This window comes from Lethenteron reissneri, chromosome 56 (genome assembly GCF_015708825.2).
Source record: "Lethenteron reissneri isolate LAM-NWPU_2019-01 chromosome 56, ASM1570882v1, whole genome shotgun sequence".
NCBI lineage: Eukaryota > Metazoa > Chordata > Hyperoartia > Petromyzontiformes > Petromyzontidae > Lethenteron > Lethenteron reissneri.
The window spans coordinates 9,441,034-9,468,062 of NC_083834.1; the positions used below are offsets into that span (position 1 = coordinate 9,441,034).

At 47.4% G+C, this 27,029-nt stretch overlaps 3 protein-coding genes across 6 annotated transcripts in view; all 3 read left to right on the top strand.

The window, feature by feature from the left end:
• The first annotated feature begins 368 nt into the window (after positions 1-368).
• On the top strand, positions 369-6,148 carry PSMD9 (proteasome 26S subunit, non-ATPase 9). 3 transcript variants are annotated; one of them, XM_061574799.1, is made up of 6 exons: positions 369-521; positions 1,993-2,095; positions 2,769-2,947; positions 3,218-3,319; positions 4,185-4,273; positions 5,904-6,148. In XM_061574799.1, the coding sequence occupies exons 1-6, from the start codon at positions 426-428 to the stop codon at positions 5,929-5,931; spliced, it is 597 nt and encodes a 198-aa protein (XP_061430783.1). In that variant the 5' UTR covers positions 369-425; the 3' UTR covers positions 5,932-6,148. The 3 variants fall into 3 exon arrangements, with proteins under 3 accessions (XP_061430783.1, XP_061430784.1, XP_061430782.1); XM_061574800.1 differs by having other exon boundaries at positions 371-521; positions 1,996-2,095; XM_061574798.1 differs by having other exon boundaries at positions 409-557; positions 1,996-2,095.
• Positions 6,149-7,598: 1,450 nt separating this feature from the next.
• Positions 7,599-14,975, top strand: FASTKD5 (FAST kinase domains 5). Its single transcript, XM_061574796.1, has 3 exons — positions 7,599-7,655; positions 8,337-8,664; positions 9,809-14,975. Exon 3 carries the CDS (start codon positions 9,844-9,846, stop codon positions 12,235-12,237), a length of 2,394 nt encoding a protein of 797 aa, XP_061430780.1. The 5' UTR covers positions 7,599-7,655; positions 8,337-8,664; positions 9,809-9,843; the 3' UTR covers positions 12,238-14,975.
• A 1,778-nt stretch (positions 14,976-16,753) lies between these two features.
• Positions 16,754-27,029, top strand: part of KPNA5 (karyopherin subunit alpha 5) — a 38,930-nt gene continuing 28,654 nt past the window's right edge. The window contains exon 1 of one of the 2 annotated variants that reach the window (XM_061574804.1): positions 16,754-16,896. In XM_061574804.1, the coding sequence (XP_061430788.1) occupies positions 16,893-16,896 (4 nt within the window). In that variant the 5' untranslated portion in view covers positions 16,754-16,892. Of the gene's footprint in view, positions 16,897-17,132; positions 17,258-27,029 lie in introns of those variants that run through there. The other variant, XM_061574805.1, reaches the window with a different exon arrangement.

The following is a 27,029-nucleotide window of genomic DNA, read 5'->3' on the forward strand; positions in this document are numbered from 1 at the left end:
TGTGGGGGGGGGTGTGGAGGATGTAGGAGGAGGAGGAGGGGGGGTGGAGGGGGATGTAGGAGGGGTGGAGGGGGTGTGGAGGAGGAGGGGGGGGGTGGAGGGGGGGGGTGGAGGGGGGTGTGGGGGAGGAGGGGGGTGTGGGGGGGGGACGAGGGGGATGTGGGGGGGGGACGAGGGGGGTGTGGGGGGGACGAGGGGGGTGTGGGGGGGGTGGAGGGGGGTGTGGGGGGGGATGTGGGGGGATGTGGGGGGGGGGCGAGGGGGGTGTGGGGGGGGGACGAGGGGGGTGTGGGGGGGGTGGAGGGGGGTGTGGGGGGGGTGGAGGGGGGTGTGGGGGGGGTGGAGGGGGGTGTGGGGGGGGTGGAGGGGGGATGTGGGGGGGGGGCACCCCTCCAGTGCGGCGGTGAGAGCGCTGTGGGGCAGCCATGCACACGGACGCGTCCGAGGCGGTCCGCGGCCTCATCAAGAAGAAGGACGACGTGGAGGCGCAGATCAAGGCCCTCCACGAAGTCCTCGAGTCGGTAATATTACTTCTGGTCGAATTTAATAAATACTACGTAAGTTTAAACACCGGTCTTTAAAACAGCACACAACAGCGAACGGCGACTTTGAAGTGAAGGCCCCGTGCCGTTTACGTGGCGTGGTGATTGGGGAGTGCGGCGAAGCGCTTATGCGGTGTTCGTTTAAATCTTTACGATCTTAAGCGAAGTTCTGTTGATCGATAACTCTTGCTGACGACCGAAGTGCCTCGTTCGGTAGCCGTGGCGCTGAGGCATTGCCCTCCTGGTCGAGTTTATACCCCAACTATTAGTTGCCGTTTTCGATTCTCAGGTTTCTTTGTTTTGCGTTTCTTAGGTTCCTACGCGTGTGTACAATGACTCTTAAAAGTCAAATTCAACGCTTAATCGGCGTGAGAACACGCTGTCTAAATGTACAACGCTCTCACAAGGGTCATTTAAAACGGACTGACGCTTTATTATGCTCTTGTCTAAATTTCTTAAATTCCCAATGCGTTCAGTACTGCGAGCGGTGGCGCAGTGGTTAGCGCACTGCACTATAAACCCAATCGGAGACACGCGTTCGATTAAACGGCCCCGGTAAACATCAACGGCGAAGAGTGGGATCTAAAACTTAAACATTTTATTTCACCAGGTAAGCCCCCACTGAGCTGTATAACTCTTTTTCAGAAGCGACCTGGCAATCACAAATTATAGCTCAACGAAGCGTCCTATTGCATGGAAATGTATAGCAGCCAATGTTCTAAACGCGTGATGTTGGGTCTATATGTGGAGGGGAAAACCGGAGGACCCGGAGACAAATCCACGCAGCCACGGGAAGAACATGGAAACTCCAAATATACAGCAGCAGGTATCAGAGTCGTGATCGAACCCACGACCTCCTGCACACCGGGCGAGGTAGTTAACATCTCCTAGCCACCGTGACGCCCATCTGATCCTGCGTCTTCACCATGACCGACGGGACGTACAGAGGCCCTCATCCAGGAATAGATTGACAAAGGCTGGAACAACTTTTTGTTGTACTGTCTTTGCCTCGCTTCTACCGTCTGTAATCGATGCAGATCTCTGTCAACCTTAGAGTCGTTTTTGATCGATAGGAAACGCAATTCGCCTATCACGTTTTCGCCGCTCTGGCTCTCAGGTTTGTGGATTTCTCGACGCTTTCCTGGTTCGCTCTCCACGATTCCTCAGTTTTCGGCGATACCGCAACCACCTTCCATTTTGGGTTAGGTCGCGTAAATATATAAATGTGTCGTTAAACCCGCCACCACCCGACACAGCCAACTAGTAAGGTTTGTCACGTAAACAGAACGTGCCAATTCCTTTCTAGTACAGCAACACACCGGTGTGTTGGAGAGCAAAGCCACAACATTTACAATCTGAGTACGACGTTTCGCCAATAATTACAACTAGCATCATCAGGCGACAGTCAGATTTGGTTTCCCTGACTCTGTGTCACTGTGTCGTTCATCAGCAGGGCAATGTGGGGATGAAGGGGGAGCTTGTGGATGCCGAAGGCTTTCCACGCAACGACATCGATGTCTTCCAGGTCCGCACGACGAGGCACAGCATCATATGTGAGTATGCTCATCCACACATCCGTGGACGGTTACACAAATCTCATCAACAGCCACACCGGCCTGGCTTTTAATTTCCTATCTTAAAGTTTCCCCACCATCAGACTTTCCCCTTATTCACTGCCCTCCGCATGTTACTCCGGCGCCTAACTCCAACATGCCCTTGTTATTGGGGGAGATTGGCAACAATATCAGTAGGAGGATTCTGAAATTAGTGACCAGATAGGCTCAGGTCCAGAATTATGGGATTCCTCGTATAATTCCAAGTACCAAAGGCTGTTGAACCTCCATTAGAGAGACACTGACACCGCAACAGGGTAGTGGACCTTCGGGAGCCAAAGACATCAACAGACACTACGAGAAGTAGCTACTACTCAGTGTCCTACGAGCCACTAACTATAAAACTATGACTTAAAGTATCTAACAAACTAAAGGAAATACCACCAGTTACAGGACAAAATAACCCACCGCACTCAGGGAACAGAAGCTGAGATGTGTAAAACCTCGTGCCAGGGCTTGTGTTCTGCTGTAAACCAGCTCCTGATATCTGACAAGATCAGGTGCATTCTGGGTAATTTGGTCCTGAACTTCCTAGTCCCTGTGTGCAACTCCGGACAGTGCTTGAAAGCCCCCTGCCCCCTCCCCCGCCCTCCTCCGCGTGTTCTGCATGCAGGCCTACAGAACGACCACAAGGCGCTGATGGCCGACATTGAGGAGGCGCTGCACAAGTTGCACGCTCACCAGCGCAAGAAGCACGAGAGGGACTGCATGGAGACGCAGGCCGCAGCGGCCCCAGCTGTGGCCTTCGCCCGCGTTGACACCGTCTCTCCCGGCTCGCCGGCCAGCATGGCTGTACGTTGTGGCTCGTGGCGGGTGGAGGCATTTCCTGGGTCTCCTGTGTGTTATTTTGTGTGTCCTGTGTATAGCTTGCTTGTGTGTACCGTGTACTATCTTGCTTGGGAATTCTGTGTTTACTGGCTTGTGTGCTGTGTACTAGTTTGCTTATGTCTCCATTTGAGTGTTGTGAGTTTAATACTTCCCGCATGACAGTAAATGTGCTCATGGTCTCGCTGTGTGATGCCACAATCCACTGCTCGTTTTACCCACCGTTGTGGCATGCAGGGCTTGCTGCCGGGGGATGAAGTCGTCACGTTTGGCTCCGTGACCCCGCAGAACTTCCAGAACCTGCAGAACATCGCCACAGTCGTGCAGCACAGCGAGGGGGTACGCAATCGCCTGTTTAATTATAACACATTCTGTTATTTTTGAATTCATGCCATTATTTGTATGCAATGCTGTCACGAAAGCACTATGTTTCACAGATGGGAATAATCTGTGTAATTATTATTATGCTTGTTTACCCAGGACAGCCTCACTGAGTCTCATGACCTTGTCAGAAGGGTCTCTGCCAAGCTTTGCAGTAGGGGTTAATGATTGCTTTGTATAATTCCAGTTGAGTCATTTGAAATAAATAAATTGTTGCGAATTTGGACTGACGCAGGAGCACACAGGATGCTATTTTTCTAATTACATCACGGGATCTTCAACATTCACTGTGAAGCAGACGCTCTGTATTTATGGTCAGTGTATTATGGTCATGATGGCACCGTAATGCCGTACGCCCATGATTCTCGATGTTTTAAGTTGGACATCTCAATTTTAAACGTTGGAAGTTGTGTGATTACCTATGTTTTGTACAGTCACGCCTGTGACCAAATCACACAGAATGCGCCCAATCTCGACAGATCTTTAAAGCTAAGCAGGGTTGTTTCTGGATAGTGCTTGGATGGGTCACCATGTATAAGACAGGTGTCAGCCTCCCCTGGGATACTTCGTGGTCAGCAGAGGGCAGGGCAGCAACATCCATTGCTCTGTAGATGTATGCTCCCGTGTCTATGCTCCCCCTCTTCATCAACTCACACTTGCCAGCATGGTGATGTATGGTCAAATCATCCTCAGGACATGCACTCACGCGCGGGGAGGCTCTCACCCAACAGTATGTTGCCGAAAGAGCTGCACATGTATGGTCATGTGCGGTGGGGACATGTTTTTACGTGCTTGTTTCTTGATTCCCAAATTGCCGGAGCAGAAGCCACTCAGGGTGTCAGTGCTGCGAGGCGGCAGCTTGGTCACCTTGACCCTGACCCCGCAGCGTTGGAGTGGACGGGGCCTGCTGGGGTGAGTTTGACAGCAGAACCCATTGACTGACTGGGGAAGACCTTCATCCAGCAGTCGAGAAATCATGGCTTGTATATGAGTACTAATGCAGATGTTTAATTTGACTTCACCACCTAAGTGGAAAAACCTAGTCGTGTTTTTTTTGCAGAGGACTATAACCATAAATGATAATAATTGTGATCACTAATGTGGATGTAATGCTTCTTCCTCTACACAATTCAATTAATGGCCATGATTCTCCTTAATGGTGGGAACATTTACTCTGCCTATTGACTAATGTGCAAAGTCAAGCACAATCAATACGAACCATTTTAATAACATACTCCATATTTACTCTTTGGTTCTTTCGGTAAAGTCACGTAGAAAGAAAAAATAGCATACGACGTTTCGATTGCAACACAAGCAATCATCATCAGGTACAAATTAAAGAGAAAACAAACCGGGTAAACTTAGAAATATAATGCAGTCGGCTAACATAACAGTCAACACCCTACCTGGTTGGCCTATGTGTGCGTCTCTCTCTGTGAATGTCTCTCTGTGTGTCTCTGTGCTATCTCTCTGCTTATGTGTCTGTCTGTGTGTCTCCGTGGCTGTGTTTTGTCTCTCAAATTTAGCAATCTTTGGAAGAATGTAATCAACCAGGTAGGGTGTTGACTGTTATGTTAGCCGACTCTGTGTTGTATTGCATTATATTTTTAAGTTTACTAAGTTGTTTTTTCTTTCATTTGTACCTGATAATGATTGCTTGTGTTGCAATCGAAACGTCGGCATGCCATTGTTTAATTTTTTTTCTTTCTACGTGACTTTGCCTAAAGAACCAAAGAGTAATTCCTGCAGTCACGAAAGCTCCAAATCAAGTTTGATACTCTATATTTGTTTAATACATTTATTTGCATTGCTTGTTTTGTATTAATACATTGTGATGTTTTAAAGTATTGTGTTGTTTTTGAAATACAGAGTAGAATTTTGCTAATGAGACTTAAAAACTTTCTAAACACGGATTGCTCTTTAGAATTGGTTAATTAAGTGGCATAGTTATCAAGTGTGGTGGCGGTGGAATTGAACTTGTGGCCAAGGGCTGCTGAACACCTGTGAAAAAGAGCTTCATAGATCATCAGATTCCGCCAGTATAAACCAAAAAATCTGATTTTGAAGGTCTGCAGGGGCTCAAGGGCCGGAGGGACCTGGGTACCAGGCCATGGAGAGAGGGGGAATTGAACAAGAGACCCCATTTCATTCCTTGAACCAGGGTGCATGGCAACCTCGCTACTTCTTGTTCGTTCGTTTCTCATTCCGCTTGTCCTGGTGAGGGTCGTGGCGGCAGCATGTTGAGTAGGATGGTCCAGACCTCCCTTTCCCTGGCGACAGACTCTAGCTCTTCCTGGGGAATTGCCAGGCGTTCCCAGGCCAGACAGCGACATCGTCCTGCCAGCGTGTCTTGGACCGGCCCCGATAATGTGAAAAAATAAATTCCCAAACATTACACACTTAATTCAGTGTGAGCACAAGACGTAATACGTGGGTGTTTACATTAAATGCATGCAGACTTATAATTAACGCAATACTTTGATATGTTTGTTGATTTTAATAAGAATGTTAACACTTGTGTTTATCATTTTTTATTTCACAGCTGCAACATTCTTCCCATGGCACGGTGATAATTTTGACAGATTTATTTTTTTGCTGCAGGATGGAATATATGCACAAATATGGGATTGCTTTTTTCCAAGGTGTAACAAAAAGTTCTGTAATGTATTGAAATAGTTTAAAGTGTGGTATCAAATATTTACTATGTGCATATAACTTCAACACGGACGTGTCTCGTGCTCTTCACAGTGTGGAAATATTGTCTAATAAATGCTTCAATTACTTTAATCTGTGCTGATTTGTGAACTTATTTGCTCATATGTGTGGTTTTTAGTGGTGGTACTGACCGATGGTTGCCCCAAAGAAGAAACTATTTTTAAATCCTTTATATTAAGTTCGCTTGCTTGCTTGCGTGCTTGCGTGCTTGCTTACGACCGTGCAAACCTTTTGGTCGTTTTTTAACCCACTTCCCGTGATCCAATCGAGCTGACATTTTGCACACAGACTCGTTGTGCGAGACAATTAATGTTCGTGAAATTTTTTTTCCAAATTTTTACACTGTTTAGGGAAAACAAATTAAATATTTAATTACCAATTGCTTAATACTGGCAGACAATCATCTGACCCATAGGTGGCAGCCATCTCAAGCCAGAGGACGAGAGGACTCTAGCCGCCACGCATATAAAGGATTTAGAGTGAAAAACTTTGTTTTTACGGGTTATACTTATTGGGTACCTTCGTTTCAATGTATAAACTCCGAGGGAAATGGCAGAAGAGACCGACAAGAGAGATTTCACGAGATGAGAGAAATGCGGACAAATGCAAGAGGTATACTTATATGAGAGAAGGTGCAGATGAGACAAGCTGAGTGAAATTATAGATGTAGACAAGGAATGGATGTAGTGAGATGAGAGAAGAGGTACAAGATAGATGAGAGCTAGGAATTGGTTCATTATATATTCATTGGCTTGCTCTAATTAGGATTAAGTTGGACATTTGAATCTGGGACCACGAGTTGCTTTTAGGGCCATAACGATTGTGCCTAGCGTCACCACACATGGGTTTTCTCCAGACTCCCAAAACCACCTGGGCTTTGAAGTGGCCATGAAATGGTGGTACAATAGGTGGGTTCATTAAACTACCAGATGTTCTCGCCAATGGCCCTGTTAAGATATGGATCCTACGTTGAAGAAATGTCTGTTTTTCCCTTGTGATGTTTTTTTAGGATGAACATTGAGATGCATCAGGGCACACGGGGTGACCATCACGTTCTGAATTTGTCAGTAACAAGGCAGGGCACCGACAAGGGGTTGACAGGTTTGGTTAGACTCTGGTTCTTTCGGTAAAGTCACGTAGATATAAACAATAATACTGGTAGGAACCTCCTGGTTCCACCAGCCCACAGGGGATTATTGTGTCCGTCCGTCGTGCATCCAAAAATGGGAGGGGTGGGGCTGGGTAGAGAGGGGCTGGGTGGGGTGGGGCTGGGTTGGGTTGGGTGGGGAGGGGCTGGGTGGGGGGTGGGAGGGGTGGGGCTGGGTGAGGAGGGGAGGGGTGGGGGCTGGGTGGGGAGGGGCTGGTCACCCCGTGGTGCCCTTATAAAACTCAACGTTTAACCTACTCACGCCGGCTTGTGCCCGCACTCACAGTCGGGCATATTTGCGGAATACACCACGCCGCCGTTAACCCTGGCCATTGACCGAGCAACCCAACGTTCCTACCAGCTCCCTCCGCAGGAGGAATGTGTTAAAATAAAGCACGACGTTTCGGTCGCAACACAAGCGTCCGTCTTCAGGTGAGAAACAACGATCTGCTGTTGTGGCTTTCTATAGGCACGTGGAGGGAGTTTGGCTGTTGGAGTTCACAGGGGAGAGGGTTTGTGGCGTGCATGGACGGGTGGTGCTCGAGAAATTAGCAAGTCAATGGACTTGTCGTTCAAGTCGTAAAATCGGAGGACGACAACCGGTTGGGTGGGCGAGTGAGGTATGAGGTTATACAGCACAAGACCCTCCGACCATTATAGAAACGGAGTGGTAGCTCCTGCAATCTCTCATTTATTTGATACAGCTGTCGTGGCTGTGACGGTACCACCTGAAGACGGAAGCTTGTGTTGCCTCCGAAACGTCGTGATTTTTATTTTATGTTACTTTTTAATGTTTTTACCTACGTGACTTTACCGAAAAAACCTAAGAATATGAATCCTTGCAGTCACGAAAGCTTCAAATCTAGAACTACCGTGGGAATTCTAGATTTGAAGCTTTCGTGACTGCAAGGATTCATATTCTTAGGTTTTTTCGGTAAAGTCACGTTGGTAAAACATCGAAATTGTGATCTTTATTTTATTTTTATTAATTTTGATATTTTACCGACCGTGGGAACTTCTCGTCGGTGTTTTACGAAACGCGATTTGAGTGGCGGCCACCGTAGCGCCGCGGGTCCCCCCCGTGATGTCACTGTGTGGGGTGGGGGGGGTCAGAGGTCGGACGCACGCGCCCTGGGTGCACGTGTGGGGCGGTAGCCGGCGCGACTCCACGAGGCGACCCCAACTCCCTCGGGCTGCTACAACTCCACAAACTACAACTTCGCGCACACCTTCAAAGCGTTCAACGTCACATTCGACGCACGCACGCACTGAACGCCGTCGTCGTCGGCGGCTCCCGCGCACGAGGATGCGACGCGGGCCGAGGTCGGCGCTTCGAGACGAGGCAGCAGCAGCAGCAGCCGGCGGCGGCAGCAGCAGCCGCATCTCCTCCTCCTCCTGCTGCGTCCAAGTGACCTTGGTGCGGCGCGGCTCGGCCTCGTAGGTGAGGGGGGTGGGATGTTGAGACAGAGACGCCGAGCCGGGCCCCTTGCTGGCCTCTTGGCTCGACGCGGGCTGCGGCTGACCCGTCCGGAGCTGTGCCTGGCCAGCCCCGCGCTTTACACTGCCCGATCTGGCCCTTACCTGAGGTGGTCGACCAAGGCTGTACCTGACCCGGGCTTTACACGATCTGTCCCGGGCTTTACCTAACCAGACCCGGGCTGTACCTGACCCGATCCGACCTGGGCTTTAGCTGACCCAACCAAGGCTGTACCTGACCCGACCCGGGCTTTACACGATCTGTCCCGGGAATTACCTAACCCGGCCTGTGCTTTACCTGACCTTTACCTGGCCTGCGCTTTACCTGACTTGTTCTAGACTTTACCTAACCCCGGCTTTACCTGACCACGGTAGAATATTAACCGACCCGTAACCGGTTTCGTAAACACTTTTAAGGCACATTTTGCTTCACACCAATTATAATATTGTAATAATTCTTACAGCCTCCTTTGTCAATCATATGGTAAATGAAGGCCTCCCTGCGCCGTTTCGGTGTGATTGAACATGCTCTTTGGTTATTTCGGTAAAGCCACGTAGTTAGAAATAAAATAAAACAAATCACGACGTTTCGATCGCAACACAAGCAATCGTCGGAGCTAGCTTTTTTTCTTTCTGTAGATGTCCAACCTGATGACGATTTCTTGTGTTGCGATCGAAACGTCGTGATTTGTTTAATTTTATTTCTAACTACGTGACTTTACCGAAAGAACCAAAGAGTATGGATTCCTGCAGTCACGAAAGCGTCAAATCAAGAGTGATTGACCATACTTGGGGATTGTTTCACCATACTTCACCACACTGGTCAGTGCGGGCTGGGGAATTGGACGGCGGTGATATTGGGGTGACGCAGCCGACATGACCGGTTCGGATATCACTGATGTTAGCCTTGGTCAGGAATCGAACTTAGGTGGGGACGGGTGCATACCGCGGTGCACTGCCAACTGTGTGACCGCTCGATCATTGACACCGATTTAGCCTGGGAAATGTTCACGATAGCGTTTTTACACAAACGACCAGCTAGATTTTACTCGACCTAGCCTTGCCCTTGAACCTGATCAACCCGGGTCTTTTCTCCCGCCCTCGCTCAGGTCTTCACCCTACTCAGCCAAGGCTCCTAGCCAGCATGGCGTCGCTCGGGAGCCGGCAACTCCTCCTGACTCTTGCTGTGGCTACAAGGCGTCGGATGCCACCCTCCTCGGTCATTCGTGTCCGGGCGTCCACGGCGACAAGCGGCCGCAATATTGACGGGGAAGTTGTAATTGACGGGCTCGGTGGTCCTAGTCTCTACTCGTGTGCCAAGCATCGTCTTCACCCAAAAGCAGCTCCTTCTCGTACCTCCCAGACGCTCGGGAACTCGGCTACTCGGGTGCCCGTTGTGATGCCGAGGGACTGCTCGATCCCCCCGTCCAGGAGCTACTCACTGAGCAGCAGGAGCGCCACGTCAGAGCTAGACGCGGTGCAGCAGGTCCTGTCCGCCTCGGGCCATGTGTGGAGGGAGGAAATGGACGAAGCCGATTGCTACGACCCCCGTGTGGACCCGCGCCGTTTCCAGCGCGTGTCCGACGACTACGTGGAGCTGTGCTGCTGCCCCGAAGACGCGGGGTCGGCTCCGGTGTCGCTGGACGAGGCGCAGGCCGTGCTGGCTGAGCTGCTGTGCAGGCGGGAGCACGCCCACGCCGGCGAGCTGCTCGTCTGCCTGCAGGCCGTCGGCGGCGTAGAAGCCTGGTACCGCCGGACCCTGCACAGGGACGGCCACTTCAAAGTTCTCCTCGGCCTAGTGTCGAGCAAGGTGGGCGACATGAACGACCAGGAGCTGGTGGACACCCTGACGGTGCTCTGCCGCACCGGACTGAGCCCCACGCACCCCCTGTACGCCAAGTGCGAGGCAGAGCTGTGCCGCCGCGCCGACGACATGAGCTTGGAGCAGCTGCTGCTGGTGGCCGACGTTTGGAGGCTGGTCGGCTACCGCGCACCTCGCTTCCTCGAGCTTCTGTTTGCGCGCGCGATGCGGGACTGGGCCGGGCTGAGCCGGCCCTGCACGGTGCAGCTGCTGTACATCGTGGGCGAGAACCGCGGCGCGCCGGATGGCCTCGTGAACAAGCTGGAACAGCTGGTGGTGCGGCACGTCGGCGAGATGACTGCCGAGGAGGTAGGTGCCAGCTGCCTCGCGTTCTTCAAGTCGCGCCACAAGGTGTCGGCGCAGACGATGCAGCAGATCGGCGACAAGGTGACGGCCGAAATGCGCAACATCAGCAACTTCGGTCTCATCGGGGTGCTCAAGCTGTTCCGGCTCACGCACTTCGACCACGTGCCCTTCCTCCGACGCATGTGCACTGTGGTGCCGACGCGCTTGCCCGACCTTGGGGTACAGGGCGTGATGCACGTGGCACTCGCCTGCGCCGCGCTGCACTACCTGGATGAGCCGCTGATGCGTGCCTTGGCGGTGCAGGTGAAGAAGCGCTCCAGCTTCGGCCGGAGCAAGGACCTCGCCAAGCTGCTGTGGGCATTCGGGTCGCTGGCGTGCGAGCTGCCAGGCGCCACTGAGGACATGTATGCTGCGCTGGTGCAGCTGCTGCGGGAGCGCAGTGCGCAGTTTGAGCGCTACCCCCGGCACATGGTGACGGCGCTGCTGGCGCTCGCGTTCACCGGCCGCTTCCCCCAGGACCTCTTGAACGAAGTGCTGAGCCCGCACTACAACAACCTCCTTGAGCAGAGGACCAAGGAGGAAATGAGGGCGGACCTCTACACGTTGGACGCGACGGTCGGCCTGGAGTGCCCGGGCTACGCCGGGAACCGACTGGACAGAGTCACACGGCAGGAGATGTGGCACATGATGCAGAACAAGCTGACGATGGCGGCACTGACGAGGCCGGAGGTGAGCAAGGCGCTTGAGGCGCTGGCCGTGGTGCTGGGCGGGAGCCACTTGGCACAAGCTCACGCGGTGCTCCCGCACTCTCGATCCTATGACATTGAGGTTCACTTCGACGAGAGGGGGCGGCCCGTGCCCTTTGTTGCAAAATACGTCGATGGCGAGCATTTGATGGCCATTGCCGGGAAGCAACATGAGCCGCCTCAGCGGTTTGAAACGCAGCCAAAGGAGGTGAAAATCGCAGACGAGCTCATCTCAAAGTTGTTCAGGGGAAAGAGTGCGCGTGCCACTCGCGGCGATCCAAACGTTCGCTCCCAAAGCAGCCCGCTTGTCGAGTCCCTGACCAGGGCGGCTGGCCGGGTGCCCCTCACGGCCAGCCTCGTGCAGGCGCTCACCAACAGGGAGCTGCCGGAAAGTGGAACGTCCCCAGATAGTGTCTGTGTGAATGAGCGTGCTACTTCACAATATCATCATCAGCAGCAGGGCCCTGTGAGAAAGGTGGCCATGCAAGTGACGAACCACAACAACTACCTGTACCGCATGCAGAGGCACACGGGGCTGCAAGCCATGAAGCGACGGCAGTTGCTGCTTGAGCGGCTACACGGTGGTGGAGATCCCCTACTGGGACTGGATGCCAATGCTCAATGAGCCCTTGGAGAATCGAGTGGCCTACATTGAGAGGAAACTGAATTTTTGTGGGGTGGAGTGACAGGTGTGTGAGGAGACATGAGAGGAGAAACTCGTGCCAAACAGATGTCGGCGATCAGCCGGAAGTTAAGTCCATGGGCATGTGGATAACATCTTCCAAGGGTCTTTAAGACATAGCAGTACTGACTATCAGGTTCACGGACATTGCTGTGCAAAAGCTTGGATTATTCCTGTGTATGCATGGGTTCTCTCTGTATACTCTGGTTTTCTCCCACATTCAAAAAAATGTTGGTGAAGCTTTCCTGAATAAAAATCCTTTTTTTTTTCAGGCCTTTGTCAATCCACTGCTGGATGAAGGCCTCCTCGTGCCTTGTCGATCATGGGAATTGTTTCACCAATCTTCATACTGGTGTGTGCAGGTTGGTGAAGGGTGTGGAGGAAGATGCAGGATCCTTTTACATATTGCTTGCCACTGATGTTTGCCGTGGCTGGGAATCTACCTCAGGTCATGGAGTTCATAGTTAATTCCACTAACCATGGCACCAGTGTTCCACAGAATGACACTATTTATGTATTCAAATACTACTGTCCATCCAGTGTTAATCTGTCATCACTGACCGATCAGAACACTCTCGTATTGGTCCATCATCACTGACCAGAACGCTCTACGGTGTTGATGCATCATCACGAATTGCCATATTAGAATTTCCCGCCAATGCTGGACCAGTCGGCGAGCTCAACTTGGGGAACGTGGGGCAGGTGGTGGAAACGACACGTTAAGTGGGAAATGCGTTGTATTGATTGCGTGGCTGCTTATGTGAAATATAAAGATGTTATTTGAACCCCCTTTGGTGTTGATCTGTCGGCAATGGTTGTGTGGTGCATGGTGAGTGTTGCTAGTCTGGTGGGTGAGTGGTATGAGGTTGGTGGTGAGTGGTCAGTCATACAAGGTGATTGGTGAGTTTCTAGTGAGCGGACAATGTCAGGCGAATGATGTGATGAATGGTATCAGATGAGTCATGTAAAGTGGCTGGTGAGGCTCAGGTGAGTATGAGTGATATCCATTGACTGGTAGGTGAGTTACATCACGGGAACAAAACATTGAATGTTTACATAATTGGCTGTATTACACAAGCCCAAATGACGTAGTGATGTGAGCAGATCGAGTTTTATTTTATAATATGCTTTGTCATTTCAGAAATGTCACTCAGTATGACTTCCCCAAACAGCTGTAGGCACTTGAATATCTGTTGAGCACCTATTGGCTATTGGTACTGACCAGCATCTTTCCACAGTGCATGCAGCCTGCCTGGCAGGATCTGGCCAGTGCGTTTTACTTGATCCACCATTCTTAATTGTCTGCATCGGAGCAGACGATTAAGAATGGTGGATCAGGCCGATACATCTTCATGAATCGAACAATAAAAACAAGCCACATGTCCTGGACATTCTCCTGTGAAGAAGAGCTTCATAGCTCATTGGATTCCTCCAGACTAAATAAAGATTATAATTCTGAAAAAAAATATGCGATTGTGGACATGCAATCACACTACAAACCATATAGTAGGTATGTTGAACTTATGTTGGATCATATGTAGCCAAGCATGCTCATATAAGGTGTGGGGGAAGGACCACAAACACAAAAAGCATAAAGAAATTAGTTTTTAATCTAGATGATTTAAAAGTGCATAGCTACAGTGACTTCCTAATATCGGAAGGAAGAGCCTTCCATAATGGAGGTATTTATTGGGTTAGATCGCGTACCTTCCAGTAAACCACGAGACTGCAACTTCTTCAGCAAAGGAATAGCAAACCTCTTCGAACCTGTTGCTGAAGCCCTGTCGTCGTTGTTAGGTTAGCAGATCTCAACATCAACAAGAATATATATCCATTGTAATTTATATTAATATTCATCCCTCACTGGTCTTTGCACCTGATTGACTCACAAATGATGACATCACATTTATCCCTCTAAGACCGAAACTGGAGTATATGAATGCCTTGTACTTGCACTACCTATCATGATTTTGTTGTACTGTTTGTTGTTGTATCGTTCTTACCCACCCCTACTGGACATCTCATCGGATTCCTCCAGGATAAATATTCAGATTCTGAAATGTGAATCCAATGATGCCTAATTAACATCTGTAATAATAAACCGCGTTGCCGCTACCTGCTTTGATCCAAATTGCTCACCGTAGCTTTTGGGCTTTTTGGAATGTACCAATCGCTGACCGGGGGGACGATACCAACAGTTTTGCATTAACTTAACCTGTAACAAGTATAACCCGTAAAAACAAAGTTTTTCACTATAAATCCTTTATATGCGTGGCGGCTAGAGTCCTCTCGTCCTCTGGCTTGAGATGGCTGCCACCTATGGGTCAGATGATTGCATTGCACCATTAAGCAATTGGTAATTAAATATTATATTTTTGTCCTAAAAAGTGTAAAATTTTGGAAAAAAAATTTCACGAACATTAATTGTCACGCACAACGAGTCTGTGTGGAAAATGTCAGCTCGATTGGATCACGGGAAGTGGGTTAAAAAACGACCGAAAGATTTGCACGGTCCTAAGCAAAGCAAGCAAACTTAATATAAAGGATTAAAAACAAGTAAACCCGTAAAAACAAAGTTTTTCACTATAAATCCTTTATATGCGTGGCGGCTAGAGTCCTCTCGTCCTCTGGCTTGAGATGGCTGCCACCTATGGGTCAGATGATTGTCTGCCAGTATTAAGCAATTGGTAATTAAATATTTAATTTGTTTTCCCTAAACAGTGTAACATTTTGGGATTTTTTTTCACGAACATTAATTGTTTTGCACAACGAGTCTGTGTGCAAAATGTCAGCTCGATTGGATCACGGGAAGTGGGTTAAAAAACGACTGAAAGATTTGCACGGTCGTAAGCAAGCAAGCGAACTTAATATAAAGGATTTAAAAACCTCCCAGCCTCCCCTACCCATCCCCACCCCACTCTCCTCTCCCCACCCAGCCCCACCCCTCCCACCCAGCCCCACCCCTCCCACCCAGCCCCACCATCCCCACCCAGCCCCTCCCTGAACGACGGACACAATAATCCCCTGTGGGATGGTGTAACCAGGAGGTTCCTACCAGTATAAACCTTCACAATATACCTTTACATGTTAATACATAGAGCATGCGTTTAGATATTGCTGCTAGAAATCTCCACATGATGAGCCACTTTGTTGAGCCACCATGTGTTGCCAGGTTGCTTCTGAAAAAGAGTTACACAGAACCTGCTCAAATATCTGCCACATCTCCGCCTCTATATCAGTGGCGGCTCCTGCAAAATCTCTCAGGGGGGGCAAATGTCTGGATGATTGATAAGGATAAGGTCCACCCATGCAATGGATAAATTAACAGCTTAAGCATGTAAAGGCGACTTCACTTCTTTAATATTAATGAAAAATAAAGTGACTCTTACAATACATCTCCTTGTTTGTTTCTATACTCACTATTAAAACAAACCACTCATGTTTCTTTTATTAAAGATTCCACTAGGTGGCAACAAATTATATTGTTGGATGAAACGTGCTTACGTATGATGACGTAAGCACGTTAGTGCGAGCCCTCCCGGAAGCCATAGAGAATGCATTGCAGCGCCCGCCGTTCGAAAAAAAACATCTTTGAATGTAAGTCTATGGGGCCACTCGGGGCGATTCTCAGCGGAGTGAAATCGCCCAAAAAGAGGCGGTACTCCACAGAACGTGACATGACGCTGATTGGACTATATCCAGAGGCACAGTGACGGCTAGCGTGACTCTGTGGTTCAATGACATTGGTGGTGCGTCGCCCAATCGCCCTAATGAAGAAACCGCCCCTCTATATAAGGAACGAGACAGGTGGACTTCACAAATCTGTCTGTCGCCTGATGAAGCTAGTGGTAATTACTGGCGAAACCTCGTACTCAGATTGTACATGTTGTGGATTTGCTATCCAACCCACCGGTGTGCTGTATTAGTAACGATTTGGCACGTTGTTTACGTGACAAACCTAATTATTTTTTTATTAATTTGAACCTTTCTACGTGACTACTGAAAGACACAAAGAATATGAACACTTCCTGGTTGACCGTGGCGGGTGGTGGCGGGTTTAACGACACATTTACGCGATCTCACCCAGAAAAAAAAACCTCTTATGGAAGATTACGAATTGTGAGAACAGTATGAAAAATTACCCCCGCGGTGTGAACATCTGTGAAAACTGCTGTAAATGTTTGCGGGGTGAAAGAGCTTCACAGCTCATCGGATTCCTCCAGCACGACCAAAACAACTTCTCGTTCATGGCCACCACCCCCCCCCCCCCCCCAGGCAAGATGGCGCTCCTCTTTACACACCTTCGCATTTCGTCCCCCCACGTGACCACGCTTATCCTATCCCTGGCCTCCGGGCGAGTCACGTGCCCCTGGATAGCCCCCCCCTCTCCAATCACCCAATTCTTGCCCACCCCCCCGTTGCCCCCCGTGCCCCGCCCCTCACTTTAACATCCGGGTCACCGCGAGCGGCGTCGCCATTTTGAAGGAACTCGTCGGGCCCACCGATCCACCCCCACCCGCGTCCCCGTTCAGTGGCCTCGGCGTTCGCTCGTTGCCGCGACGACATCACAGCGAGAGTCCTCGGCGCTTCGACTCTGAATGGGTGAGCAGACGCGGCCCCTCGCCACTCGCCCACTGCTCCCCGGCGTCCTCCCGCATCGCCACCTTCCCCCCCCCCACCCCCCTTCGTCTCAACGCCGCCCAAGGGCGGGGTAGCGAAGATCCTGAGCGCCGCTTTTAGAATTCCCAGCGCGCTCGCGCGAGGGCTCGCTCCGGGTTGGCTGTCGGCGGTCACGCGGGCGGCGTCTCAGCCAATGGGGAGCCGCGAAGCCACAGCGCAACGCTTAAGCGCGCGATGGTTTACAAAGCCGGGCCGCGGCTGACATTTTCGTTGGCGTGAAAAGGAAAAAAAAAGCGATTTGCCGTTCTCGATTTTTGTTTTGTTTGTCGCGCGTTTAAAGTCGGTAAGTTTATTTGTGTTGATGGTTACGATAATTCGGTGGCTCTTGTTGAACGACGGTAATTTCTCCGGCGTATAATTAATGGGGTTTGGCGTTTGAACGAGAGGCGGAGGGGAAGCCGCGTGGTGGTGGAGACTTGGGGAGGAAGCCGGTATCGGCCCGTGCCTCGTTATATAATCATCATCGTCGTCGTTGTTCTACTTTATCTTAATACTGTGCTAACATTTACACACAAAGTGTCCACGGAGTGCGGTGGTACTGGTAGATGTTCATCATCCGCAGCCCGTGGTCTATCCACTGCTGGATGATGATGGAGTCGACGCCATCTCTCGCGATCCTTGGGGTTGTGTCAATCCGCAGTGCTCAAGATGATTATTTCACCGCTCCATCTCCACGATGGTGGTAAACCAGTTGATTTCGTGGCACCAGTTAGTGTCGTGGATGGCTGTAACATAGTTTCGATATCCGTCCGTCGTTGCGTCTCTATGAAATGTCATACCCAACAAGCAAACTTTACGTAACCGTGGCAAGATTCAGTGGTCAGTGTTATCTATGTGGCTTATACACTCGTGGATGTTTAAACAACAAATGTGGAATGTCATTTCGGCTGATTGGGGAAGCCTTCGTCCAGCAGTGGATTGAGCATCGCCACTGATGTCACATTATTTTACATTACAATATTGTCAGTCGCGAGCAGTTACTCAAATATGCGAATCACTTGCTTGGAATGGTTTCCGTAATCATCGTAATTGACGATTGACTAAGTTACTTTGTCGTTACGTAATAATGTAATGTACAGTATTGTAAATAATTAATGTAATGTCTTATACCAGTGTATCATTAATTTAGTCATGCAATGTATTTTTATTGTGATGCAGTATTGCAGTTTACAGTATCGTCCAGCAGTTTAGGAAATCCACGCAAACCAATAAATAAAAATTAAACCTCCGCACAGATGGATACTAGAATCTCCTGGCAATGTTCCAAATCAGTGGGTTTTAACGAATACACGTGATCTGCCATCCATTGTATCAGTGTCGTGTGTATCCAAAAATATTTGAATCTGTTAGATTTGCCTTACACTTCATACCGTTCATCTCGGCCACAATTATATTTCAGTTACAGTATATGTGTGTGTACGATATATCAAGAATGTCCAATGGAACACGGAGGCGCACGCATCGAATTGCATTTGGGAGAACGGGGAGCATATGGATGAGGACATACGCAGTCTAAATATAGAATTTTAACTGTGAATAAAAGTGGACTTGGGTAGGACATTATCGCTTGAAGGGGATGATGGATAAGGGTGTCAAAGACAAGAACATGTTGGCCAATGTGCAGCTGTGAGATCGGTTCACTTAAGACGGAGTGTGAGGGAATGACGACTGCACGGGCAGCAGGCCTTCATCCAGCAGTGGATATACAATGCCAGCTTAATGTAATCCTCCGCAGGGCCACTACCTTCGGCTTTGTTTACCCGTTCAGTCGTGTGGGAGGCATGGAGGGCCATTTGCTATCGTGGCGAGAAGGGAGAGTTTAGGCCTGCGATGAATAGGCGAATCGGCATTGCCTTTACGTAATGGTGCGTTACACGTGTTAAGCCGCTGCCAATGTTAAAGGAGTTGAATGTATTCACTCTCAAACTGTCCTCTGGGTGTAGTAAGTATCGACTTGTTCCTTCTATGGTACTGGAATTTCCACCAACTGCCTCGGTCGAGATGAGCGTCGCACAATGCTTGCTTTCAAGCACTTGAATGTGCCGAACATTTGCCGAATGTATGATGAATTGTTATCTGTTGGGGTGTGATGTATAGTGAGTGGTCTGGGGAGTAATGTGGCCGAGTGATATTGCTTCCAGAGCAATGTTAGATATCTGGCTCGTGAAGAAGTCGCTGAGCTGTTGATGGCGTGTAAGGCTTCTTTACGTGGTTTGTGTGAGCTCTTTTAAGAGGGCTTTTAGGAACATTTCATAATCGCAGGTTAGGGATAGCTTTGTCTTGTGCTTAAAACGGTAAGTACAGCACTTGTTTACGTATATTTAAATGAGATCAAGTTGCTTTTACGTTCTCTTAGATAACCGTAGGTCCATCTTGTGCAATAATTAACCTTATGATTGCAGTCTTTGCTTTATGCTCAATACGTGCCTCAATTGTTCTCCTATACATCCATTATTTTCTGTTCACGTATGCTACGTTTTGTGATTCGTGCAAACCTTGCAGTTTTAGATGTGCCTCAAGATAAAACAATTGATTTTGAAACTAAATTATGACCCCCGAATCGTGATAATTCGGGGGTCGATCGTAAAAATGCCTCGTAGTTACATAAACTCAAACTTCTATACAGGATCGGCACGCTGTGCCGTTTAACAAATAATATTCAAATGTTAGATCACAAATGGTTCAGTGCCGCTGACAGAATGTCACTAATAACACTGTAACAAACAAAAAAATTGTTCCTGGGTAGTAAGTGTGCACCGTCGGCCGAATTACACCATGTAACACGATTTTTGTCCCTGGGTAGAAAGGGTGATTTTATAATTGCTTATGCACCAAAAGTACAGAAAATGGCTATTCTCCACAAACTTTGCTTTTGTGACTGGGACAGTGATATTTGAAATGTACCTATTTTCAATGAGAACGTGTGCATTTGTATCATTCCTTCACATAAAGTCCTGGTCACAAAAGCAAAGTTTGTGGAGAATAATAGCCATTTTCTATACTTTTTAGGCATAAGCAATAAAAAAAATCACCCTTTCTACCCAGGGACAAAAATCGTGTTACATGGTGTAATTCGGCCGACGGTGCACTTGGGCAAGTCGGCTTCATGCAGACATTATCTGGTGGCCCGTGTACGGGAATCGAACCTGTTTGACACCCGTGTTAATCAGCTCAGCGCTGACCGCCCATGCCAACGCTGTTGAGCTTTCAAAACGCTCGACCAGAGGTCGTTGAAACTGAAAATAACTCGGCACCAAAATCACTCCCGTTTCCCGTATCTGAGGATTCGAAGCTTTTCCAGTAACAAATTTTAATTGAGTCAATAACGCATACCGGGTGGGCAATGTGCACTCTTTTTAAACAACTATTAATATTGTTGCCGCTTGCGTTAATGCGCTCCGCAGTCTAAGAACATTGCGTTCCGACCTTGCCTTATCGTTCGCTCTGATAGGAGAACCCTTGTGGGAATAAAATGCCGCTTGGTAATACTCACAATGTGGTACTAGAGGGATAATACGGACTTGGCAGCGGACACTGGCTTTTGTGGCCTTTATGTTGTCAGGCGCAACATCGTAACGCTGCAGTGACGTCCACTGTATTTATGTTCAAATATTTAGGGGTGGTGGCACTCTGGGCATCTCTAGAGTGCCATGACGCACCTGATAGTCACTTAAAACAATCTTTTTTTTATTTCCAAAGTTTCAAACTCGTGTGTTGGGCATCTTGGGACAACGCAGCGTATGAGATGTTTGTCGTTCTTGTTGAGTCCTACTTGGAGAGGGGGAAAACACAAACGTTTTACAATCTTGATAAGGCCATAATCAGTTTTAATTCCTTTGATCCATCCGTTTGGCGCAGTGATTACACTATGCGAAGACACCGCCATACAAAGGCCTCATACGGTGCCGTCTACAGCTAAGATAATGTTAACGGTGGTTGTTAATTTGTAATTACTTCTGGCCAGAGTAATGTGGAATCTCCTAGAAATGGCTCAGGCTTGTATAAATGTTCACCCCCTACCCATTTAAGTGACCTTGACTGTTCCTCTTGAGTCTCATTTATTTCCAGTCCAGCAGTCTCATAATACCGCATTGGGCTGTTGGGCTAATTTTATTCCTCCCTCTCAGATCATTATTTGAAAAAAAATATTTTGTGTTATTTAAATTGATTTATTGCGATCTTTTGCAGCCACGCAGTGCACATGTGTGTAAGAAAACCTAGTTGCATCCTGCTATAATTTAAATCTCTAGCGCGTGTAGTTTTACGCGATAGCAATGAATGGGAGATTTTTCCACAGCTTCTACCACAGTGGTGTTGCTGCACAACAAAGCGATTAACACAAAGACATAACTGCTACAGCTAATTAAGACAAAGAAAATAAATGCATTTTTAAATCGAATGGGTTTAAGAAATGTGTTATGGCTGAGTGTCCCAAGTCACACCAGAGCAGGGTTATAAGTCTTGGATTCAGTGTTAATGCTTAAGGTTCTGACAGCCAACTAAAGCAACTTATTGTGATCTAAGCTCCTTGTGGACAGAGAAATGTCCCATGTCGTTTATACTGACTGGCTTGTTTATGATTAAAATCTCTCAAATCTGAGAGCCTTTAAGGAACACAAAACTGCTCCATAGCCATTGGTAGATACATACCTAGACTGTGGCCTTGGCTACCCAAAACGGGTCTGAAGATTAGTCAATGATTACAAAAAGGAGCGTTTTCACATACATCCCATAGAGTTATAAAGTCACTGCAGCAATGCTCCAGAGAATTTTAATACATAGCTGAAGGGTCTGCTGTTCTGGACTGATTTTAGTCGTCTTTCTTTAACAGAGCTTTTAACTGGTGTTGAATAGCCCCGGGGGGGAGAGCCTACATTTTTTCTACAAAATGACAGCTATTTGTTTTTGGGTTGCAAATTCCTTTAAAGATAGCAGCTGTACGCATGACATGCACGCGCAGCAATTGCCACAGTGGTTGAACCAACTACGTTCCTGATGCTGTTGTGTTAAACTGCTGTCAGCTATACAGCATGCTTCCCAAAGGCTTCCCACTGATGGTCATCATTGAGAGATGCCTTGAAGGAACCCAGCATTGACACCAGGGTCGGTGATATCCCAAACGGGTCCCCCAAATCAAACGGTGCCACGGCTGGACGCTAAACTTCAAAGGCAGAAGCGTAGTGATGTGAAGCTATCAGTGCGTTACAAAATCTGCTCCGCTTATCTGCGCCTCTGCAGGGCTTGAAGTCCTGCCAGAAAGTGGGGCGTTGTGGCCCTATCGGCTGCTAACCATCACGGCCATTTCATTTACGCTAGTGTTGCTTTCCTCGTAAATACGTATATATGTACATAGGTTGAATCTTGATTTGAAGCTTTCGTGACTGCAGGAATCCATACTCTTTGCTATTGCAAGTCACGTAGGTATATACCTACGTATATACCTACGTGACTCTACCGAAAGAACCAAGAGTATTGTCATAGGTATCCATTGGTATATACTGCACGAACATAATAGTGATATGGCATACAGTGAGACTGATTGAGGGCTGTTAAGTGTGTACACACCGTACAGTTCTTAGTTTTTTCTGTTTTCTTAACATTCATTTTACTGAACCTGTGTCGCAGGATTTGAGATACAATTCAGTTTTCCTTTTTCCTGAAAGAGGTGTGTAACAGATCCATGAATCTCTATACCACCGTCACCGTACTCTGTTCCTTTAAAAAATGGAGCCATCACTTTCACAATAGTCACTCACGGGTTGACAAAAAAGGTCATTCTAAATCAATGAGGTATCTTTAAATCGTCCTAGATATTGAATATATGTGTCAAACATCAACTTGTATGTGACGTTAAGGTCATCTACAAAAATCACTGTATTTGGTCCATATTGCATTTTTAGTCAATTTCTGTTCACGTGCATTCAGCATAAGAAAGCATGACAGAAGCTTCCTCGCATCATAATAATTGTAACATTGGTGAACTTGCCTTGATTGATGGTAATTAGCGCACGAGACGTTCTTTTACATGCCCTGAGCTTTTGTTGATGATTATAATGTACCCATTACAGTCTAGAGACTTGCAATAGCAAGCTGTGATTGGGTGGGGGGGTTAAGATGACATAAATATTCACGATCCACAAATAGTCAATGGAGGAGTGGCAGCCCTTACTGAAAGTCTCTGACATTGATGCGTCACCTTGATTAGGTGTGGCATTCTACATATTTGCGATTTTTCTCCAAACATCAAGCGGTGGCTTGCGTGGGCACAGCTAAGGATGCATCATCGGACTTACTCACTGTGCTTTTATTAAGTTTGCAATGTCACCTAACTTGGTGTAAAATGAAAAAAAAAAGGCAGTTGTAAGTCTGTGTACATAAATACTACAAGATGAGGGCCTTCCCATACCATGACCATACTTCACTGCGCTGGGTTAGTGTGGGTTGTTGGAGGGGAGGGGAGCATAGATTTTACTGAATTTCCCTCTGTTGATAACGTGTTTCCGCAGCCTATAACACCTGTTTTCTGCACTGTGGCTGCCCATCCAAGCACTGTCTAGGCTCAGTTTTGCTTGGCTTCTGAGGTCTGCAAAGTTAGGCGCATTCCGTATATTTTTTTTTTACTCTGATTTTAGCTTTTTTTTCGGAGGCGAGAACTGGCCATCGAAGTAGCCTATATTATATTATGTGGGAATTTATAGTCTCCAAATAATCTAAACGCATGTTTATAAATTTGGTGGACTCGAAGAAAAATCCAACGCAACCATTGGGAGAACATGCGGTCTCCAAATATGCAGGTGTCAGGGTCTGGATTGAATCCACGATCTTCCTGCATACCAGCCGAAGGAGATAACATCTTGACATCTCAGCGCTCATATAGGATTACATGTATATAGTCATGCATGCATTTTTTTTCCAATTGTTCAATGGGGTTTGAAGTCCTTTACTTGCATTGTTGCTGAGCTTGTCAATAACAATCCACGAAATAATGTCGTTCAGATTTTCCCCTGCCTTTATTAAGGCAAGTTTAGCAAACTTGGATATGGATTCTTAGGAGCACATTGTTAAAATGTTTACTTCACAGTGACCCATTACGGCCACAATTTGAGTGGTGCGAAAGTTAATTTGCTACAATGTGTAAATTGCTTGCGGATGTGAAGCTCACAGCCATAACCATGATTTTTTCCCAATCATTTTTCAATTTAGAGTGAAATAATGTACAACTCGCCGGTTCTGATGTTGAGCAGTATTGAGCCGATATAGCATTTTACGGATCGTCTCCGATACAGATAACTAAGCGATTCGTTTCTCTTTCTGTTGTGCAATGTAACCGGCTACACATTGCTGAGGCCCTGTGTGGGCCTGAACGAAGGGGAAAAGCACGTGTGAACCTTCCTTTCCATGTCTCCACGATTCGTTTCGTACTCGCATCGCCGGCCCCCAAATACCTGACGCACTATTTATTACAAGTCGCTGTGCATTAAATAGCCTAGCCTGACCCTGACGTGCTTGTGCTGTCAGCTGCTCTAGTTCAGAGATGCGTTATTTACGCTGCATGGTAGAGATGCCCGTGTGATGTTGCTATAAAAAGGGTCAGCCGAGCCAAGTGAAACCATACCTCTGTGTGCGTCGCATTAATCTGTGTGGGTTTAATTTTTTTGTTTGCGTGCGTTTTTTACAGTTATTTTTGGGCGTACTATTTTGCATCATGTCACGAGGCTGAAATTTCAAAATGTATTGCAGAAAAAAGTGGGCTATTGCCCCACATTAGAGAATGCCCTCTGGAAAAATAACATGGCATATACTTCTGGGATACATTCAATTACATCTTATCCACTCTAAGTGGTGGTGCATTTTCTCAGATGGCTCAGTGCACAGGCGTTCATTGCAATACAAACTGATTTTCATTATTGCGTAAAAAATATATAATTTTTCGCATGTTTTTAATGCATTCATTCACGAGGGTCATATCATCAACTTTCTACACTTGAGACTCCAGTTTAATTATGGGTTCTTGCCCAGATTTGGCTGTCAGAATCAGCTAGTAGTATGTCAGAGATCTTTGTGACATTTTATTTGCCTCCCCCACCAAGCAACGCGGACCAAACACTTTTTAAGTTTCCATTATAAATGCAATTGACCAAAATGCTGGACCCTTAGCATAAGTGCTCCACATGGCAGAAAATGGAGAGTTTAGTTTAAACCTCTCGTCATGGAGGTAAGCAAGCTTGGATGCCTGGGCAAGGTGTGCCCAATGAGACTGAATCGTTCCCTTCTTGCGTGTATGGCGTTATATTCAGGAGCTTATTGCCAATGTCGAGGTCGACCAGCCACAATGTGGGGCTTCAGGAGTGTCGTTTTAATTTTCCGCGGTTGAAGGAGCACAGACCACCACAGTGGTCTACTTCTGTACACTCTTTGTTTGGATTTCACAGGCCATTTATGAAGATGTGCGCATCAGCCTTGATCTGATAAAGTTCATGGTACACTCGTATCATGGAGTAATGTCTAAGCTAGGAGGCATTCTGTTTGAGGGGTTTATTCTGGATGTCCACTTGAGAACCTGTGAAATCTGGAGGTTGTCTAGAAAAGTTCCGATCATAAAACGATGTACACCTGGTCAGAAATATCCCAAGAAAGGCCAAGAAAGCGATGGGCAGATGACATGAGCAAATGGCCTGGGATGCAGATTAACAATGCAGTGAGACTGGCAGAGAATGAAGATAAATATCGCAAGGTGCTGCACCGCCAACCTTGTGGAAACAGTTTTTAGTTTCAAGTTTCTTTCGTTTTTATCAGGTGACAACTTAGAGACCAGCAGGAGTCTCACTTTCAAGAGTGACATGGAGCATCAGGTTGCCAGTAGCTGGCGACTTTTACTATGTACAATCCTAATTGAGTAGTTTTGCAGGTGACTTTCTATCTTGGAAAATGTGTACATTAACGCCAGCACACACAAATAGCCTACTCTTGAGAATGCCAATGAAGCAGATTAGGCGTCGGCAAGGTAAGGTAAAAGTTAAAAAGTAAAAACAACGAGCCTAGCTTTACCCTACCTTTTACCCTTACCACAATACAATCTCTCTACCCTACTTTTTACCCTTTAGCAGGTAAGGTAAAAAGCAACGAGCCTACCTTTACCCTACCTTTTACCCTTACCACATACAAATTACCCGATTACAGGGTAATTACTGGGGTACTACTACACATGAACAAGGTTTATAACAGGTAAATGCTGGGTAGAGCGCTTTATTCATATAGAATACTCTCAATGATTCCAATTTTACACGCTTGTTGTCGTTGTCGTATCCTCAAATTTTGTAACTCAATTTTAACCCACTTCCCAATATGGTATCGACTGCAAACTTGGTATACTTATGTCATGCTGATGACAATACTATATTCTATCATAAAAAAATATATATTTTTTTACATTATTTTTTATATGTTATGTTTCGGCTTGGGTCTAATTGTCCACGCCTAACTGACGTTGGCTGTAAGCTTCGGGGCCACTTCCTGGAGTCGTGGAGTTCTGCCATTACTAGTACATTTAATAAAAGCGTGTTTAAAAAACTTTTTTTAATTGTACTTATTAAATGGAGGCCAAGGACTGCGCCACCGAGCTTTTAGCGTTAAACAAGGAACCGTATTTACCGGGTAATACTTGGCGCTACCTTTACCCTACCGGGTAATTGTTCCGAGCTACCTTTACCCTGTACCCTTTACCTTACCCCTTGGCATGTCGACACTTTTACCATTTACCTTAACCCTTTTACCCGGTAAAAAGGGTAAATTACCTTATCTTGCCGAGGCCTAAAGCAGATGGCGCTTAGTATTATTTAGGTTATTACACCCGCAGTGATAATCATGGCACCGGCTAGAATTTAACCGTGAACCTCTGTAACAAGCGGCGAAGACACTGCCGCTTGGCCATGTCACCGCCCAATCGGGACGGCACTAGACGGAACAATAGCAATGTGAAGATTAAATCTATTTGTATGCTCAAGATACGTGCAGTACGATGGGATGGTTCCTGATTCGCGTATGTTTATACGCAA

Bases quoted from the DNA above. Each gene is read 5' to 3' on its own strand.
- PSMD9 (XM_061574798.1), top strand. From the start codon at position 426: ATGCACACGGACGCGTCCGAGGCGGTCCGCGGCCTCATCAAGAAGAAG. The intron at 558-1,995 runs GTAAGTTTAAAC...GTTCATCAGCAG, and splicing joins TCGAATTTAATAAATACTAC to GGCAATGTGGGGATGAAGGG. The intron at 2,948-3,217 runs GTACGTTGTGGC...TGTGGCATGCAG, and splicing joins GCTCGCCGGCCAGCATGGCT to GGCTTGCTGCCGGGGGATGA.
- FASTKD5 (XM_061574796.1), top strand. From the start codon at position 9,844: ATGGCGTCGCTCGGGAGCCGGCAACTCCTCCTGACTCTTGCTGTGGCT.